Here is a 20,880-nt window from a genome sequence, read left to right as displayed (position 1 = left end):
CGCCATGGCAACAGTGACGTCCTTTTACCCTGGATCTAATTGGAGGAAACCCCGTGGCCGAAGCCGCAGCCTGCCGGCCAACCGAACTTGCCCAAGCCGACCCACCCTCCTAGCCTCCGCTTCCCCTCCCGCCCCGCCCTCTTTGCCCCCTTCCGCGCGCTCAGTCTTCATTGGCCAGCCGCGGAGCCGGAGGCGGGACTCTCGGGAGCAGCTCGGCACGTCATTGGGCAGCGGGAGCGAGGGCCGCGGCGCGGCGGCCCGCCCCTCGGCTCCGGGGTAGGCTGAGACGGGAGGGTCCTCGGCTAAAGCCAAAAGCGGATCAAAGTGGTGGGACTCGCGCCGCGGCCGCGGAGACGTGAAGGTGAGCGAGGCCGTCGCCCCTGGCCCTTCCTGGGCCTGGCAGGGCCTGAGGGCAGGGCGGGAGGCCGGCCCCCGGGAGCGGCCGGCCTCGACGCCGCGCTCCTCAGGGACCGCTCTGGCGGCAAGGTGTGGGCCAACGGCCGCTTCCATCTTGGGCCGGGCGGGCGCGGGAGCGGCCCTTCCTCCTCCCCTGCCGCGGGCCGCCTCCGCGGGGCGCCCCTCGGCCTCCCGGGCGCCGGCGGGGAGCGTGGGCGGGGGAGGGAAATTCAACTGGGCGGCGCGTGCGGGGACGGACAAAAGGGGCGGCTGGCGGGCGGCTGGCGGCGGGCGGCCCGGGGCGGCGGGCGCATTGTCTGACGGCGCCGCCCCCGCCTTTCTGTCTGCGCCCCTGCCCGCCCGCAGGCCGTCCGCACGCCTCCTCCCGATCCGGGTCGGTGCTCGCCCTCGCTCTCCTCTCCGCGTCCCCATGGAGAAGACGGAGCTGATCCAGAAGGCGAAGCTGGCCGAACAGGCCGAGCGCTACGACGACATGGCCACCTGCATGAAGGCCGTGACCGAGCAGGGCGCCGAGCTGTCCAACGAGGAGCGCAACCTGCTCTCGGTGGCCTACAAGAACGTGGTCGGCGGCCGCAGGTCCGCCTGGAGGGTCATCTCGAGCATCGAGCAGAAAACCGACACCTCGGACAAGAAGTTGCAGCTGATTAAGGACTATCGGGAGAAGGTGGAGTCCGAGCTGAGGTCCATCTGCACCACGGTGCTGGTGAGTCTGCTGCGCTGGTCCGGGCTGGGGAGAGACCGGGCGGCGGGAGCCCGGGAATTGTGCGACTGGGGCGCCAAGGCCCTTTTGTGTGTGAAGTCTTTCATTGAGAATTTCATGGGAACGGGAAAGAGACGTGCGCCGGGGCTTGCCTAGTCGTCGGCCGACGTGTGGAGGGTTTGACAAGGTTAGCCTTGGCCCTCCTGGATGTGCTGCTCTTTCAGTTCTTAGCACTCAAAAAGCTGCTTTTCCAAACACTGTAACTTTGAAACATCCAAGTAGGTTTGTGCAAGACTGAAAATCCTTTTCTCAAGCGTACTGAGGCGATCTGGGAACCCCTTTAAACGAACGGAATCAACTCACGGGCTCCGGCCTGTTTGAAAGAAGGTGCACGCACCTTTTCGAGAGCTGCAGTGTGTGTGTAGTAGGTTTTCGTCCCAAACCTAGTAATGGAAATTTACTTCGCAAATCTGAACAGATACTTCATTTTTCAAGTAACAGTTATCTGTTGAGCTTTTCCGTGCTAAAAGGAGCGGAGGGGGTGGGGAAAATTCGGTAACTGTGAAGAAGGTACGGATAAATCCAAAGGACAAAATGTCCTGATAAATTTCAGTGTTTGGTAACATTGTCTTGCTATTGCTATTGCTATTGCTACACTTAAACACTAATGTGTCGATCAAATTCATTTCTGGTGTGGAGCAGGCAAGGAAAGCTTTCCAGGTTTTGAACTGTCCAGACTTAACAAGGGCGGCCATTGGGTGGAGTAGGTGACCGCTCTGATTCACTCTTACGAGAGGGAGAGGATATTTTTAGCTTTGTCACGGCATTGGAGCTTTTGATCAGTAACATAAGTTTTTAAATTTTAAATGCCAGCGTTATATCCTGGAGTGTTTTTTTTTTTTTTTTTTTAAGTACCATTTTTACAAACGGCCTTCTGATTCTTGGCATTTTAGGCAAGCATGCTAGATTGGTGATTATTCAGGAAGCCATAGAAGAGAAAATGCTTCTTTCCTTCCCAGCCCTCTCTTTCTTGCCCCATCAGATAACATGTGGCAGGAAATTTTCTTTTTTACTTCTTTAACCTCGGTTTTTAATACAAATAGTGGGTGATCTGGTCACAATTATGGCTAACGGAGCTAGCAGGTAAAGGGGCAGTGCACAGAGTGTACTTTATATTTATAGGTCTTAGCTCCACTCTGGGGCTGGCATGGGAGAGGCACTTTAAAAGCTTTTCAAACTGAATTGCTGCAACTTGTCTTCAAGAAATTTGCCAACTTGAAAGTGATGGCAGACTTCAGTAGCGTATCATAATGGTTATTCACAACGCCGACTCTCTTAGCAAGGGAATACTCCTGCAGATTCCGTTACGTTGAGGAGAGGCTTCTCTCTGTATGTCCTACTTTGGTGGCTCCTACAGCACGTTTCAGTCTCTTTCTCTTCAGTTTCATTATTTCGCATTTTATTACTTACCTTGTCCCCATTCAGAATTACCACAGAGCTTTTCCTGTTCTCCTGCAAGTGAACTCCGGGCCGAAGGAATATCTTTATTTTGTGGTTCTTAGAAATTTAGTTTTTATGATGGCACAAGTAGAGAAGAGTTGTGTTTCGTTGACAAGTGACTTGAAAGAGAGGCCAAGTACAGGAGAGAACCCCTGGAAGGAGGACAGTTTTTCTCTGCCAAGTGAAATAGAATTTAGTTTGATTAGAGATGCCAAGGGTGTAAGTAAAATATTTTTACTAACAAAATGTGGCTTCAGAAACTACTTGTTACTTGATGTGCAGCCCATAAAGAAATCCTGGGAAAGCCCATCTTCAAGTTGGCAACTGTATCTGAGAGCTTGGTGTATGTGCCAGGCACTTAGCTAAGCAGTATGGCGAAGAACAAAACTAAGAACCGTAGATTTTGTCCTCTAATAATTGATAACACGGAGTGCCTGTGAAAAATCCCAGATACATAATTCCCATAGGGTGCTCATGAACAAAATGCTACATAGCTCCAAGGAAATTGAAACCCTCAGGAAAGGCTTCACAAAGCGTGGTTTTTGGAGTGAGCTTTGTTGGAGGAGAATCAGGAAAGAAAGGTGGGAACCATATAAGAGAAGGTCAAGAGTGAGATGTTTTCATTTGGTTGACAGGGAGGGAGGTGAAGAGTTTTGAACGGCGGACGTGCTGCGGTATGTAGAATTCACGGTGTGAGTGCTCATTACCTGCTCGTAGCCTTAACTGACAAGGAGGAAGCGACGGACTAGTGAGCAAGACTTTGATGACCGATAAGTTAGTAATTTAATGCAAAGTCTACCAAAATACTGAGGAAAGAAGAGTGAGATTTCTGAACCTGGGTGCTGAAATGAGATTTTCTCTTTTTTCCTTTGGTGAGCAGGAAGATGAATCTCGGGCAGAGAAAGTGAGTACGACTGACTTGTTACAAAGACCAGTAAAGAGTAACCTGAAGGATGGGCAAAAGTTCTGTCCCAAATGCCAGAGATTCTCAGCCTCCTTCTCTGCTACAGACCAGTGGGCCGGGAGTGGGGTTATTCGGATCACAGCGGATCATCACTGTACTGAGAGAGGATACTGAGCGGCAGAGGCAGGGGGAATGTTAAAATCCGAATGAGTAAGCAGAAGAGCAGAGCAGATTAAGAGGCCCAAATGGCCAAGACCAAACTCTTTATCTCCAAGACTTGTCTTAGCTTAGAGATTTCACACAGTTACCCGTGTCTCAGTGTTGTTTGTAAAACCAGAGGGTTGAGCTAAATTTCTGGGCCACTTTTTTTTTTTTTTTTTAAAGATTTTATTTATTTATTTGACAGAGAGAAATCACAACTAGGCAGAGAGGCAGGCAGAGAGAGAGAGAGAGGGAAGCAGGCTCCCTGCTAAGCAGAGAGCCCCATGCGGGACTCGATCCCAGGACCCTGAGATCACGACCGGAGCCGAAGGCAGCGGCTTAACCCACTGAGCCACCCAGGCGTCTGGGCCACTTTTCATTCTCATTTTGGAGGGCCAGAAAGTTCTACATACAGGTCCTAGCCATTTGACGCCTGTTCTGACTTTCTTCCAGCTCTAAGATGAATAATTTTTAAAAGTCCAGGTTGAGGAATGGGTCATTGACAGTGTATGTAATGTTGGAAAACTAACAACTATAGTGAAACGGTTTCAGGAGAAGGAGGTTATGCACCCAGTTGTTGGTTTATGGGGAGGAGCAAAGTTTAAGCAAGAAAGATTAAGAAGTTATATGACAGCCAGCAAGTGTACATAGCTCTGTGGCGTGTTTGGGAGTCATTAAGGACTTAGGTGTAAGATAAGGGCAAATCAGAGAAACCCAGAGTTTCACCAGAGCCTTCTGGGACTTGGGAACAAAATCTGTCATTTACAAAGTCGGTGACCTTGGAGTAAGAACAAGACACTTCGTGAATGTGTACAAGATAACCTCTGTCTCAGACAGCCCCGTGTTATCCTTGGGTGTTGATGGTCTCTTAGTAGACTAATCTTAATAAGCTGCTTTGGTGTAACATATAAATAATGTCTGAAACTAAGGTGCATATAAATAAGAACCATTTAAGATGGGATAACAAAACTGAACATTGTCTGTGTTCCTGTGTAAAAGCAGTGTGACTTTAATTCAGTAAAACGCTAGAATTTAGTTAAGGGTTCCAAATTCATCTTTACTGAAAATGTCTTGTGTTGGTTATTTTGAAGTAAGACTGATCTTGATAGTTAATGAATCTTAATGTAGTTTTATTGACATAATGGAAAAATTATGGACCCTGGAATCATACGGACTGTTTTTGAATCATTGCACCATAGCCTTACAGTTTCGTGACCACAGGCAAGTTTCTTAATCTCTTGGCCTGTTCCTTCATCTATAAATTGGTGACCATGGTGCCTGCCTTAATGGGCTTCTAGTTAAAATAATACCAAATCACGGATACTTATTGGGCACTTACTAAACACTAAGCACTATTTTAAGCATTTTATATTCACCTTGTTCCCATAAGTTAAGTTGATTGTATTACTTCTGTTTTAAACTTGAGAGATCTGAGGCATAAGGAAGTTAAGTAACTTGGACAACATCATGGAGTTAGTAAATGGTAGAGCAGGGATTTGAACTCAAGTGGTATGACTGGATGAAATCATGAAATCCATTTGGCCCTAAATATAGGGTAGCTGACTGAAGATTACAGTGTGAATCTCTGTTGCAAGGAATTTGTTCAGTTTAATATAAGCCATTATATTATGTCTGTAAGTTGTGAAGGAGGGAAGATAGGTCTGTGGTGGGCAAAACTCCCAGAGTCTTTAATTTTGAAGCCCTCCTTATATACAGGATATTGCAATAAAGTTCTAAAACTTCTTGACTCTATAGCATCTTTTGCCTTTAGATTATTAGCTCCTTGAAGCCAAGAGTTGTTTTTCGAAGAGTGAGATGGAATGGAATGTTGTGCATACAGACATACACGTGTAAAAGTTAGTCGAGTGGTTCTCAGCCAGGGTGAATTTACCCTCAGCGGACATTTTAGGAAGTTCTGGAAACATTTTTTGCTTGTCAAGAATGGGAGGGCTACTACTAACATAGGATGAGTTAGAGGTTTGAATGCCTCTAAGCATCATCTTATGCACGGGGAAAGCCACAGCAGTAAAGAATTAGCCCAAAGTGTCTGTGAGGCCAAGCTTGAGGGGCTCTGGGCTGGATCATGGATAAAGTGAGCAGTATGACGTTGTGCTGGATTGTGCAATGCTTCATTCAGGTTCTTCTTCTTCTTTTTTTTAAAAGATTTTATTTATTAGAGAAAAAAAAAACAGGGATAGAGAATAGGAGCAGGAAGGAGAGTGGGGGGGGGGAGCCCAAGGCAGACCCTTAACCCACTGAGCTACCTAGGCGCCCCTCCCTTTGAGTTCTTACTAACATGCTGGCATCTTGTCAGAACATTTTGTCTAGATTTCATTTTTCTTTCTTGTTACTGTTGTGTGCATGCTATTTTAATTCTAGAGTTCACTTTTCTGGAACTTAATCATTGAGTCCTGTATTTTCAAGGATGTGTATCATGTGTATCCAAAGCTCTAAGCTTTGCTCTTTGAAAAACTTGGCACAGATTAAGAAGATGCAGCTGAAATTATAATGAAACTTATTAGAAAGAGGTGATTAAAATTGATGAACAGCAAGTGTTCTCCTCTCATTGGTAACATATATGCTGTTTTTATGTACATATGCATTATGTGGTTTTAGGCTTTTAAACCCTTGGTGTGTGTTTATGTGGGTGTTGCTTAATTATAGTAATGCTCTGTTGAACATTTAAGTTGTAAACAGTTTTTCTCCATTATAAACCACACTGGGAAGAACATCCTTGCTGCACGCTTTGTGCTGGGATTTACTTAGGTTAAGTTCTTGGAAGTGAAATTTCCAGATCAAAAGATGGGCTTTTCTTTTTTCCACATGGCCCTCTGCGAAGATTGTGTGCATTTCCACGGTCAGCAGCAGTCGTGGAGAATGGCCATTTCTCCTTATTTCCAGCACAGATGGGTTTGTAAGGCTAACAAAAATCTAGTGACTGGAAGGGTTCAAATTTTACCTCCTTGTTCAGTATTGGAGGTAATGAAAACTACCTTTGTTCTTAGAAAGGGCTAGTTACCAGACCTTTTTTTAAGTCTCATGTTCAGTTTCACTTATAAAATGGTACCATAGCATGGGGTTAGTTAATTCAGGGTGCTTAACAGTTGGGAGATCGGCTTGATCATACTGATATTTTTATGTGATATTTCTCAATACCAGGTTTTGTGTTTAGCTCTAGTTGTTTCAGAGTAAGAACAGAATGTATCTTTGTACCATTGACTCTCTAGGTATTAAGGAGGGGTGGTAGAGAAGGCATCATTTAAAAGATAAAGAGAAGAAAAATTATAGTTTATCCATTGATACTTTAAGCTCTTAATCCATGTAGGTAAATCAATGATGAAAGTTCTTGAATATTTCATGATAAATAATCTGACCAGATTTGAAAACATTGTTTGCATGTTGAGGTATTTAAAGAAAAAATGCTGATGATGCTATCTAGGACCTCTAAATAATGGGTGGGGACATAAATGAAACAAGAGGATTTCTAAATCAGTACAGGGGGAGCTGGCTTCAATGGGAATCCATTAAACTATTCTCTCTCGTGCGTATGTTTGAAATTCTCCATAATTAAGAAGGTTTTTCCCTCCTAAGTAGTTACACAAGAGGGATGAAGGGACAGGTCCAGAAAAAGACCTGGACAAGAATGTTTATGACAGCTTTATTTTAAGAACAAAAAACTGGTGACAGTCCATTAATAGTTAAGTGGGTAAACTGTGGTATATTCACATGCTGGAATACTACTCAGCAATAAAAAGGAATGGACTTGATATACACTATGATATAGATGACTTTCAAAAATATGATAATAAGTAAAGGCAGCTGTGCAGAAAAGTACATCAGTCGGTTAATTGTCTGCCTTCAGCTCAGGTCATGATCTCAGGGTCCTGGGATCAAGCCCCTCATCGGGCTCCTGAGTCTGCTTGTCTGCTTCTGACTCTCACTCTGCCACTTCCCCCTCTTCCCCGTCGCTTCTGTGTGAGTGCACTTTCTCTGAAATAAATACAATTTTTTTTTTTTTAAAGTACATTATGGGGATGCCTGGGTGGCTCAGTCATTAAGCATCTGCCTTTGGCTTGGGTCATGATCCTAGGATCCTGGGATCGAGCCCCGCATCCGGCTCCCAGCTCAACTGGGAGACTGCTTCTCCCCTTCCACTCCCCCTGTTTGTGTTCCCTCTCTGGAGGTGTCTGTCAAATAAATAAATAAAATCTTTAACAACAGCAATGAAAAGATTAAAAGTACGTTTGTAATTTCATTTATATGAAATTCTAGAGCAAGCAAAAGTAGTCCGTGGGTGAAAAGTCAGAAGAATGGTGGCCTCTCTGGGGATGGAGGCAGAGTTTGACTTGACTGGAGGGAACTTTCGCGGTGATGGGAGTGTTCTTTATGTTGATATGGGTTTGAGTGCCACCGGTGTCTGCATTTGTGAAAACTCACCAAATGTACATCTAACGTTTATGCCTTTCACTCTATTTAAATTCTGCTTCAAGAGGGAAAAAAACCAGTGATGCACATACCGGTGTGTTCAGTTTACACGAAGACTAACAGATGGTTGGGTATGTGATAAAGCAAGTGTGGCAAGAGGTTAGTAGTAAAGTCTGGGTGGTGGGTGTAGGGGTGTTTGCTGCAGCTGGTGGTTGCCGTGAATTAGGGATTTGACATTTTACACTGCTGCGATTGACTGTCTTTAAAACCGATGGCAAGATAAAGAGTGAAACTTAGGTCTTACTGATGTCAAGATACAAGCGTGTATGTAGAAAAGTATCAGTATCCCCTCAGAGAAAGGACTGTTAGATTTGGCACCAATTCTTTTGTTTTATTTGGTGATGAATGTTAATTAGATTGATGGAGTTGCAAGACTTACCTAACTGAGTATTGGTCAGTGTTTTTTGTGGCAGTGTCTTTTTGTCTTTGTTTCGTTCTTAGTAAACTGTTTGCCCAGTGTGGTGCTCAAACTCACCACCTCAAGATCAAAAGTCCTGTGCTGGCTGAGCCAGCCAACCCTACCTCTAGGGCAGTGGTTTTCAAACTTACTGGACTCAAGAGACATCTTTACAAACCTAAAAATATTGTGGAGCCTGAAAGCTTTTGTTTGTATAGATTATACCTGTAGATGTTTACATTAGTAGAAATTAAAAGTGAGAATTTCATAATCCATTTAGAATGCATTTGAAGTAATCAACTCATTAGAAATTAACATACTGTGTGGCTTTAAAAATGTGGTGAAATAGGGGAGCCTAGGTGGCTCAGTTGGTTAAAACCTCTGCCTTCAGCTCAGCTTATGATCTCAGGGTCCTGGGATCGAGCCCCGCATTGGGCTCTCTGCTCAACAGGGAGCATGCTTCCCCTTCTCTTTCTGCCTGTCTCTCTGCCTACTTGTGATCTGTCTGTCAAATAAATAAAATCTTTAAAAAAAATTGTGGTGAAATATACATAACCTAAAAATTTACTATTTTAAGTGTACAGTTCTGGGGCATGGAGTACATTGACTTTGTGCAACCATCACCACCGTCCATCTCCAGAACTTTTTCATCTTCTCCAACTGAACTCCTTATTCTCCCCTTCTGTCAACCAGCATTCTCCTTTCCATCTCTAAATTTGACTACTCTAAATACTTCATATAAGTGGAATAATAACTTTTAAGAGAAAAGTAAATAGCGGTGTTGCTTTACATTATGTCTATTGCAGTATCCCATCTCTTACAGCTTCTGGAAAACTCCACTCATCTAACAGTGACCATGAAAGAGCAGATAGCATCTTAATATTGTGAAAATGGTTTGACTTCGTGCCCCTTCCCCAAAGAGTGCAAGAGACTCCTAAAGTTCCCCATACCACACTTTGAAAATTGCTACACTGTGGGGATTCTGCATTGAAACTTGCTAATCATCGCCTATCATCACCAGGTGTTGGAGCAGTTTTCTGAGTAGTTGTCATTCATTATGTGGTGATAATGAAATTTATAAAGCCTCCTCCCTTCTCACTGCCCATCCCTTCATCCCTTAAATTAGAATATAGGTTTGGGGACCAGGAAAAGTCACAGACTTGGTAACAAAGAAAAAGGAAAAGTTGATTTTATAGATTTTTTTTTTAAATATTTTATTTATTTGACAGAAATCACAACTAGGCAGAGAGGCAGACAGAGAGAGAGGAAGAAGCAGGCTCCCTGAAGAACAGAGAGCCCGATGCGGGGCTCGATCCCAGGACCCTGGGATCATGACCTGAGCCGAAGGCAGAGGCTTTAACCAACTGAGCCACCCAGGCGCCCCGTGATTTTAGATATTGAGTAATAAAGAGTCCCTATTCCTGAAAAAAAATTAAAGAACTGGTATGTTGGAATGACTTCTGCTTCCTTATATTGAGAATAGTAGTAAAAGATTAAGATGATCTCTTTTTACTCCTGAATTCCCAAGCCCAAAGTCGAGTTGGCATGAATGAAATATGTAGGTAATGATCTTTTGCAGTTGGTTTCATTTAGGTTTGAAAGTTACAAAGCTTTTGGAGCTAGGTCTGTTAGCCAGCACGACTGAAGACGGAAGCATCTCAAGGAGACTTGTCTTTCACACAGATCTTCACTGTCTTTTTCACATGTTCTGTTCACATGAGCTGTTTTCCATGATCTTTTTGTTCTCTGTACATTTTACTCCAATTGGATTTGGTAATAAACATGTCTCATGTATTATCCTTAGTTTACTAACTTTAACTGTGAACATTCCTTCCCTCTCCTGTATGTTTACGTAGGCTTTACTTGGAGAAGTGGGGAAACAGTGGTACAGGTGGTAAGAACATAAGTCTAAGGACTTTTTTTTTTAAGGTTTTATTTGTTGGAGAGAGAGAGCACAAGCTGGGGGAGCAGCAGGCAGAAGGGGAAGCAGGCTTCCCACTGAGCAAGGAACTTGATGCAGGACTCTGGGATCATGACCTGAGCCACCTGGTCACCCTGACTATAAGGGCTAATATAAATTTAACATAAATGCTTTTCTCTTAAAGGACAGTCTTAGATCACTGTTTATAAATGTCTAGGTTACCATGCGAAACAAGTGGGGAAGTAAGTGAAAATGCTTTAAAATTAATGATACTGATGTTTAGATTAGACTTTTTTTTTTTTTAAAGACTTTATTTATTTATTTATTTGACAGAGAGAGACCACAAGTAGACAGAGAGGCAGGCAGAGAGAGAGAGAGGGAAGCAGGCTCGCCACCGAGCAGAGAGCCTGATGTGGGACTCGATCCCAGGATCATGTCCTGAGATCATGACCTGAGCCGAAGGCAGAGGCTTAACCCACTGAGCCACCCAGGCGCCCCTAGATTAGACTTTATACCGGCCAAGATGCTCTTGCTAGCGTTACTCAACTCCTATTAGTACTCCCACTTGCCATATTGTTTTGCTCATTCCCCAAGCAGCCATTACTTGAATACGCTCAGAAAAGTTTTGTTCTTTAAAGGACTACAGTATTAGATACCTGCTGATATACACACACACACATATACATGGAGAGAGAGAGACACACACACACATATAGCGTTCTGATCTTTCAGCTTGGTACTATTTCTAAGTATTTAACAATATATTATTTATTTATTTATTGAAGGATTGTTTTTAAAAAGTACTCTGCACCCAGCGTGGGCCTTGAACCACAACCCCAAGATCAAGAGTCACACGCTCCATCGACTGAGCCAGCCAGGCACCCCTAGCAATATATTTTTTAGATCTTCCATTCATGTGTTCCCCTGTCGTAATTTGATGGACTAGTGATGAGGTTAGAAAGGTTACAGTTAAGGGTTTATGCATCCTTTAATCAGAAAATACTTTAGATTATTCAAAGGCTCATTACAGAGACCAGGTATTGGTTCTTGGTGATGTCATAAACTTAGAGTTTGTCATGATTGAGTGTCCAGTTAATGTAATCATGCTATATGAAAGTTATTATTAATGTAATTTAGTTTTTACTCTATTTAATTTTTAAATAATAATTAAACATCCAGGACTGACTTTTGAAGTGGGAAATGGTGCTATGTTGAAGTGACTTCAAATGGAGATGGGACCCTTTATCAGATACCAATGTTCCCCGGGAAGTTTTTATTTATTCCTCCTTCCCGATACCTGCCAAGATATTTGAGGTAGAAGAAAACTTGGGAACCATTTAATTAGAGACATGATCGGGAGAGTAACAACTTCAGTCGACTGGGGAAGGAAATAAAGGAGTATGCATTGGCTGTGTCCAATGGCAAAGTTGAAGAGTAAAGAAAATACTTAAATAGTAGTGTTTATTTGTTTGGCAAATATCTTTTCTATATCCAAGTTTGCATTTCATTTATTTTGCACAGAGATGAGCTTTGTCAGGAAAATGACATTTATTTTTATATTATTTCTTGTTACAATTTTTTAGTATATGTGCTGCCGAAGCGAGCACTCTTGTTACAATTTTTTATCTTTAATTATTACTGTGTTTAAATATGCTGAACAAGGTGCCTGGTTGGCTCAGTTGGAGGGGTGGCAACCCTTGATCTGGGGTTTTAGTCGAACCCCATGTTGGATATAGAGATTACTTAAAAATAAAGTCTTTTTAAAAATAGATTAATCTGTAGTGCGTGCAGAGTAACCTGGTACAGTTTGAATAACTAAGCAGGCTGTACCTCTGTTTCCTTTATAACCAGCTGTACATTCTTGGGAAGAAAAAAGGTGATCCTCTTTATGTAGAAATCAAAAAAAACCACTTCGTGATTCATTTTTGTCTGACACAGACTTCTGAGAATTTCTGCTTTTAATGTAAATGGCCTGGCAGATGTTTATAAAACTTATTTCAGTTATTGATGAAAATAGTTTCCTTTAAGTTTTCTTTGAAGATACCAAAGCAGCATATCCCCGAATCTTGAGTCTTTGGAGGACCTACTAAGAATTGTTTTAAAATATTTTTCTATAGGAGGCTCCTGGCTGGCCCAGTTGGTAGAACATGCACCTCTTAATCTTGGGGGTCGTAAGATCAAGCCTCATGTTGGGCATAGAGCTTACTTAAAAAAATAAAATAGGAGCACCTGGGTGGCTCAGTAGGTTAATATCTCAGGTGACGATCCCAGGGTCCTGGGATGCAGTCCCATATTGGGCTCCCCGAAGCAGGGAGTCGGCTTCTACCTCTGCTCCCTCCCGGTACCAGCAGGCATGTGCGCATGTGCAAAAATAAAGTTTTTTTTTTTAAAATAAAATAAAACAAAACACATTTTTCCATAAGATATAATACTGCTTTCCTGCAGTAGAATTTATGATTAAAGAGTTCGTGGGGAAATCAGGATTGAAGGGATGGATGGAAGTTAAAAATTAATCTCTAAAACTGAACAGTTTTCATTTAACAAGTGTTCTCTGATCATCTGATCCTGTGTGTAGTATACTATTGTTTGTTCTGTTTTTAAATATTTCCTAAAATAAGACAAAGACAATGCACTCAAAATTTTAGTGATATTGTACTTATATTTTAAAGTCATAATAATGAATGCTATATAAGTAATTTCCTTTTTTTTTTTCCTATTCTTCCTCTGAAGAAACTTAATGATCTTCCTCTAGTTTCGAAGAAATGCTTGCAAAATAGTTTGTCTTAGTTGCAGATACTCTTTATATTAGAGAAGTTTTTTTCTCCACTGTCTTTATTTAATGACTTGGGAGTATCCGTTCATATTTATCTTTTTTTTTTTTTTTTTTTTTTTTTTTTAATTAAACTCCATGCCCAGCATTGGGCTTGAACTCTTGAAGCCAAGAGATCAGGAGTCTTATGTACTCTATTGACTGAGCTAGCCAGTTGTTTTAATTAAATATAACTCAAATACTCTAAAATTCACCTATTTAAAGTATATGATTCAGTGGTTTTTAGCATATTCACAAAATTATGCAGCACCACTATTATCTAATTTATTTTCATCATCACAAAAATCCTATGCCCATTAGCAGTTATCCCCCCTCTTCACTTCCCCCAGGCCCTGACAACTACTAATTTACTTTCATTCTCTGTAGATTTGCCTATTCTAGACATTTCATCACATAAATGTAATCATACACTCTATTATCTCTTTTGACTTACTGTAATGTCTTAAAGATTCATCCATGCTGGGACGCCTGGGTGGCTCAGTGGGTTAAGCCTCTGCCTTTGGCTTGGGTCATGATCTCAGGGTCGTGGGATGGAGCCCTGTGTCGGTCACCCTGCTCAGTGGGGAGCCTGCTTCCTTGCCTCTCTGCCTACTTGTGATCTCTGTCAACTAAATAAAATCTTAAAAAAAAAAAAAAGATTCATCATGCCTTTTTATGCCTAAATAATATTCCATTGTATGGATGTACCACATTTTTTATCTAATCATCTGTCTTTGGACATTCGGGTTGCTTCCATCTTTTGACTATTTGAAATAATACTACTGTGAGCATTCATGTACCCTTTTTTTTTTTTTTTTTGAAAATTTAAAAAAGATTTTATTTATTTTAGAGAAAGTGAGTGCATGAGTGGGAGAAGGGTAGAGAGAAGCAGAGAGGGAGAGAGAGATGATCTCCAGCAGACTTGTCGTCAAGCACAGAGCCTGACATGGGGCTTGATCCCATGACCCATGAGATCATGACCTGAGCCAAAACCAAGGCTTAACTCACTGGGCCACCTAGGTGCCCCTGAGATTTTTATTTTATTTTATTTTATTTAAAGGTTTTATTTATTTATTTGACAGATCACAAGTAGGCAGAGAGGCAGGCAGAGAGAGGAGGGAAGCAGGCTCACCACTGAGCAGGGAGCCCGATGCGGGGCTCAATCCCAGGACCCTGGGATCATGACCTGAGCTGAAGGCAGAGGCTTAACCCACTGAGCCACCCAGGCACCCTGAGATTTTATTTTTAAGTAATCTCTATACCCGACATTGGACTCGCTCACAACCCTGAGATCAGGAGTCACATGCTCCACCAACGGAGCCAGCTAGGGGCCCCCCAGGTACATGTTTTTGTGTGGACATCTTTTCGTTCTCTTGGTCCTATCCCTGGGTCATATGATAACACTGTTTAGCCACTTGAGAACTTGCCATAGTGCCAGAATGCCTGCACCATTTTAAATTTCCACTAGACTTCCAGTATCTCTGCATCCTCACCAACAGTCATAGTGGATATGAAGTGCTTTTGATTTGCATTTTCTAGATGATTAATGGATGTTATGCATATTTTCCTATGCTCACTGGCCATTTGTCAGCCTTTGTAGAATTGTCAATTCAAATCCTTAATCATTTTTTAATTGGGTTGTCTTTGTTGGGTTGTAATAGTACTTTATATATTCTGGATACCATACATTTATCAGTTATATAATTTACAAATATATTCTCCCATTCTGTAGGTTGTCTTTCATTTGCTTTGATAGTGTCTTTTGAAACACGAAAGTTAATTTTGATGAAGACCAACTTACTTGTTTTCGGTTGCTTGTGCTCTTGGTGCAATATGTAAGGAACCACTGTCTAATCCAAAGTCACAAAGATTTACACTTACGTTTTCATCTAATATTTATAACGTCTTAGGTTTTACATTTAGGTTTTTGGTCCATTTTGAGTCAGTTTTTGTATATGGTGGGAAGAAAGGGATCCAACCTTCGTTCTTTCCATGTGGCTATTCAGTTGCCTTGCACCAGTTGTTGAAATGTTAATTAGTATATCCTTGATCTGCAATTCTCAGCTTATGGAAAAAATAATCAAATGGTTTGGCATAAAAATTCACTTAAGGAAAACTTGTGGCTACACCATCCTAATGCTCCAGCCAATTGTTTGCCCAAAACACTCTGGAGCTTGTTTCCATCCCTCTGCTTACTGCTATTCTCACTTGTACGGCTTTCCGTCTACTGTTTCTGTGTGTTAAAATCACACATGTCCTGCAAGATAATTTAGGGGCCCCTGCAGTCGTTCAGTAGTCAGTTACAAGTTACAGCTTATTGATACTTTCACATCTGTTATCTTACACTATTCTGTGTGTAGTTATGGATAAATGAGATGTGTTTACTTGTATGAGAACTGAGGCCAGTTAGCTGTGAACTCAAATTCAACTTGTCTAGAAAAGTGCTCTTGGGGCACCTGGGTGGCTCATTGGGTTAAAGCCTTTGCCTTCGGCTCAGGTCATGATCTCAGGGTCCTGGGATTGAGCCCTGCATCGGGCTCTCTGCTTGGCAGGGAGCCTGCTTCCTCCTCTCTCTCTGCCTGCTTCTCTGCCTACTTGTGATCTCTGTCAAATAAATAAATAAAATCTTAAAAAGAAAGAAAAGTGCTCTTTCCGTTTCCACTGCCTTTGTTTTAAAGCCTCCTTCTACAGACCCCATTCTTTGGAAATCCTCTCTCCTTTCTCCGGATTCTCTTGTCTGGAAATAGGGGCAAACTGGGGCCTGACATAACCATGTTCTTGAGCTAGAGCAGCTGCCTTTTATCTCTTTCGATATATGCTTCTATTGCTTTAAAAGACTTGGGGGATGAAATAATCACTGACTGTTAGAATTTTGTAGCTATTACCATGTCAGGAGTCCAGGTTCCTGGATGGGACTTAGGAGACTTCAGCCTCTTTTTTCAGTCTTCCTTCCTTCTGCTCCAGCCACAAGGAACTACTTCCTGTTCTGTATTGTGAACTTTCTTACTTTTGTAATTCTTTCCCCTGTGTAAGAATGTGTTGTTCTATTAATGTAACATTTTCTTTCTCACCAAGCCTTGTTGTGAGGCAAAATTCCGTAAGGTTTAGAGTTTACCTATGTCCTGAGTTCCTCTTGTGGCTGCCCCCAAAATAAATTGCAACCAATTCAGATCAGTATTGGTAAGCTTTAAGGGTATGTGAGAATAAGGACTTCATCTTTCTTTTCTCCTCTCTATACTATAAGCACTACTTTATTTTTCGAGGTTATTTTTTGTGCTGTACCCAGTAGTTCAGTTGAATGTAATCAGTAAACCATACAAATTTAGTTCCAAATGCAGAATAATTTTCTTACCACAGTTTCTTTTTCTTTTTCTTTTTTTAAGATTTTATTTATTTATTTGACAGAGATCACAAGTAGGCAGAGGCAGGTGGGGGGTGGAGGAGTGGGGGGCAGGCTCCCTGCTGAGCAGAGAGCTGATGGGCAGGACCCTGGGATCATGATCTGAGCAGACCGCAGAGGCTTTAACCCACTGAGCCACCCAGGCGCCCCCTTACCACAGTTTCTTAAATTCCTTTTGACTCTGTTCTTCCCTTTGTGCCCCATAACAGGGCTGGTAGACTAGAGCAGCACTGTGTGTGCGTGTGTGTGTGCGTGTGTGTGTGTGCGCGCACGCGCGCTTATGTTTATATTGCAGAGATAATTGTATGTGGTATAGCTTAGCCACAGATGGAAAAATTAGTCTGCAAATAATTATATAATTTCTGTAATGTAGAAATGGCTTAATCCAATTTGTCATAGACTTAACAAAAGACAAAGTTCATATGAAAGTATACTGGTGTTTTGCTAGTGTAAGCTACTACCTTTTTTTCGTAGTTTTCCTAGGATATCTCAAAACTTGACCAAGTTAGCAAGGCAGTTTAACCTGTTTTTAATTACTAGAACAGCTTTCTATTAGGTATCAGGATGTCTGTCAGTACTAAACTTACAATTTGACTTCCTGTTTTGTTTTGTTTCCTTTTAAGGAAAACTTGTTTTCTCACTGTCATTTGTCTTTTTCTTTGCAAATCAGTGGCTAGAGTAGTTTCTGGATACCAGTAAATGGCAAGTTCTCTAGGGGGAAGGAAGTACAGACACTGGATTAGCCTTGGTCCTTTTGGTAGCACTGATCTGTAAATATCGGTATCTTGTGGTTGTGTATGCCTAATTGTTTTTTTGTACAGATTGACACATTTAGAAAGTAGTGTTGGTACTACCAGTTGGGTGTATTAAACTGTCATTCCAAACCTGCGTATCTTGGCCAGAGAGTCGAGAATCTTTGAACAGAGGGTCTAACATCCCTGTCTTGCTGTTAAGACCACTTAATATCCACCTGCTAAAATGTGAGGACATACAGCAGACAGGTCAGAGATACAGGACTGGGCATTACATTTGTTTCTCATATCTGGAATTGGGTCAGCTGCTTTGTGTGAAGTGAGGGTACAGGGACGGTGATTTTCTTTGGTATTGGCACATGGGAGTTCATAGACACCCCTCTATGTGTTAGAGTCTTAAACTCTTTTTGGTATGTGTCTTCAACACCGTAGTCATAATAGCTCTGTAACTGAGTTGGAAGATAGGATGAACATTCTTATACAAGAGCATTTTATTTGTTTTGGTTTTGTGAAGTACTAATTGTTGAGGGGAGCAGAGGGAGTGCTCTGTGTCATAGAAAGACCATCTTAGCCTAATATGCTCAATAAACTTTGCTTTGCTCCCCAGCCCTCCCCCCCTGCCCACATGGGGAGGAGGCAGAGAAATAGATAAAGCTTTTTCTCTCTTACTGAATATTGAGAGCCCTGGATTTTTTTTCTGCCTTCCCTCTCTGCTTGTTTATCGTGTGATTTTTGTTTGTTTGTTTGGTTTTTAGCTCTTTACTTTCTTTTGCCCACAAAAGTAACCACTTGATTGTATGAACTAATCTGGCTTACTTTTTTACTTTCATTATAACTAGAGTAGCACATATCCCTTTGGGTCTGAAGAATCCATGTTTATTCTCTAACCATGATGACAATTTGTCATGACACAGCAGTCATACTGATTTGTAAATTTGACAAATATCCCAGCCAGTGTTGAATTTTAGGTCTTTGTTACCTTTCGAATTACGTTTCAAAAGTTTGAACATAAATGGTGGTTTTTAGTCTAACACGAACACTAACAATTCTTTCTCCCAAGAACGCACATGCACATTCATGAGTACCCTGGAGTTGTATGAATTTTCATAAATAGCAACTATTGCTGTAATGGCCTAGTAACACTTTCTCAAGGATTCCCGCCCCCCGCCCCCCCAGCCACCAATGTCAGGATAAGGAAGAATTCGTTCATTTGGCGGGGGTGCCACATCACTAAATCAGCAGTCGTGTACAGTTACAGTCCAGGATTTGTCCCCTTAGATGGGCTGCACATCTGACTTGTTGGTCCAGTGAGAGTGGAACTGAGAGTATGATGGTCTAGTCATGTTTATTCCTACGGATACACTTACAGGAGGAATCGAATTTAGCATTTGGAAATTGGTGAGCATAGAAATCCAACAAAAGGCAATAGTTGGATAATCTTAATGACTCGTTACTCGGACACCTGCTGCATTCGGCCTCTGTAGAGGTAATCTGCTGTTACTGTGTCCGTGGACTGTGTTCATGGACCTAAGTACCGTCTCCTCAGAATAGTGCTGGAGATTACTCCGTGTTTGCTTTCGCACTCGCCCCCAGTGCCTGCTGTTGCCGGCTTCTACTGCTCCGCTTGCCGGTTCGCTTTCCTTCCAGCATTTGGGAGGCACCTCACTGTTGCTCCGTGCCCTCCCTGCTGTGGAAGGAATGGTGAAGGTCGGGCATCAGTCAGGACGGTGCTGCCCAGTCTATATCATACACTGGGAAGGTGGATTTTTCTCTCAGCTTCACCCTGCTCGTGCAATGGCGGAGGGGATGAATATCTCTTTACCATTTATGTGAGTTGGAGGCTACAGGTTAGAGTCTGATTCTGGAGGATGATGAGTGCGAGCCTAGAAATTTATTCCTTCTTTAACCAGCCCTTGGGATTTTTGGACAGGGGATTATTAACAAACCCAGAATGGAATTTAAGGTTAATCTGGCAGCAGGGTATATAAAATGGATTAGAGAGAGAAGACCGCTAAAGCCTGCTAGATCAGCTAGGTGATTGGATTAGCTGAGGTGTAATGATACGCTTAACTTGGGTAATAGAAATAGGAATGAGACTGAGAAGATAGATCAACGTACTGTTAGAGAGGCAGAAGCAGTAGGGCTTGGCATCAGGTGGTGGGATGGGGAAAGGAGAGTGAAAGTCAGAGGCATTGCTCATGGCTTTGAGTAGCTAGGAGAGGGAAGAGGATGGTGGAATAATAAGTAGAAATAAGGAATGTAAGTATAGAAACAGGTTTAGAAATAAATTTATTTCTGTTGAGGGCATATTGAGATCTAGTAGAAAATCATTTACAAATGTACGAGGATACTGAACTCTGGAACGCTGCAGAGAAGTTGGGAGTGTGAGTGGATTGCTGGAGGGGTTGTATTACCTCCCTGAGTTTCCTGCACTTCAGAGTACGACCTTTATCCTGTGGATTCAAACACACTGTGTTGGACGGGAGTGGGGGGTGTTTCAGGGGTAGATGGCAAACAGTCAAGATCATGTGACTGGTATATAAAACCAAGAACATTACTCGTTTACACTAAGGAATAACCAGCACAAAACTTGGCAGTACCTGTGTTGGCATGACCAGTATGTTCTCTTTCAGTAGGCAGATAGACTCACACGGAAATCAAGGCATCATCAGGAAGTTGTTTAGTAAATGTGGCCTCGTGATGAGGAACTCTGTGGCTGTTCAAATGGTAATGGCCATGATGTTCACAGAGGGCATGCCTTTGCCAGTGGGTTGATGGACTGTGGTTCACACTCCTCGGGTTATATATTGGATTGTTCATCCTCTTCTGTTCCATGTCTCTTTCTGTTCTTTCTGATTGATTAATCCTTATTTTTAAAGTATATTTATTTTCCATTATGTCAGATTATAGTCAAGTCTTGGCATTTTTATTAATTTGCTATACAAACTTTGGTATATCAAAACTAGACAAAGTCTTCTCCTTCAGTGGTTTACAGTTCAGGAGAGGAAGATGCTTGTTCCCAAAGTATACCATGCTTATTCGTCTGAGGTTTCCAAGTGAAATCTGGACTTGGATAAAATTACATCCATGGGTTTGAGTCACTGAATATCAGAGGGCTAGGGGAGTAAGGCCAAAGGAAACATCAGGATGATACCCAGGTTTCTAACCTAATGCAACTGAATGCTTTTTCTAAGAAAAATTGAGTAGGGGAGGAGAGTCAACACATTGTGTTCACAAGGCAAATTTTATTTTTTAATAAGTAAAGTTTAAAGTCCCCGTGGCCCGTCCAGGGTGCTCTGTGTGTGTACAAGTGCATGTGTTGAGGAGCCCTCAGTCTAGTGTGCGAGAGAAAGGGGTGTGTGTTGGTATGTGTTCTTTGAGGTTGATGTACCAA

General features: G+C 42.2%; 1 protein-coding gene across 1 annotated transcript in view; it reads left to right on the top strand.

The window, feature by feature from the left end:
- Positions 1–222: 222 nt before the first annotated feature.
- Positions 223–20,880, top strand: part of YWHAQ (tyrosine 3-monooxygenase/tryptophan 5-monooxygenase activation protein theta) — a 38,023-nt gene continuing 17,365 nt past the window's right edge. Inside the window, exons 1-2 of the mRNA XM_045979881.1 lie at positions 223–361; positions 763–1,120. Coding sequence (XP_045835837.1) covers positions 827–1,120 — 294 coding nt within the window. The 5' untranslated portion in view covers positions 223–361; positions 763–826. The remainder of the gene's footprint in view (positions 362–762; positions 1,121–20,880) is intronic.

Source organism: Meles meles, chromosome 15, assembly GCF_922984935.1.
Source record: "Meles meles chromosome 15, mMelMel3.1 paternal haplotype, whole genome shotgun sequence".
In the NCBI taxonomy this organism is placed as follows: Eukaryota; Metazoa; Chordata; class Mammalia; order Carnivora; family Mustelidae; genus Meles; species Meles meles.
The sequence above is the reverse complement of the archived record's forward strand: the minus strand, read 5'-3'. Positions and strand labels throughout refer to the sequence as shown.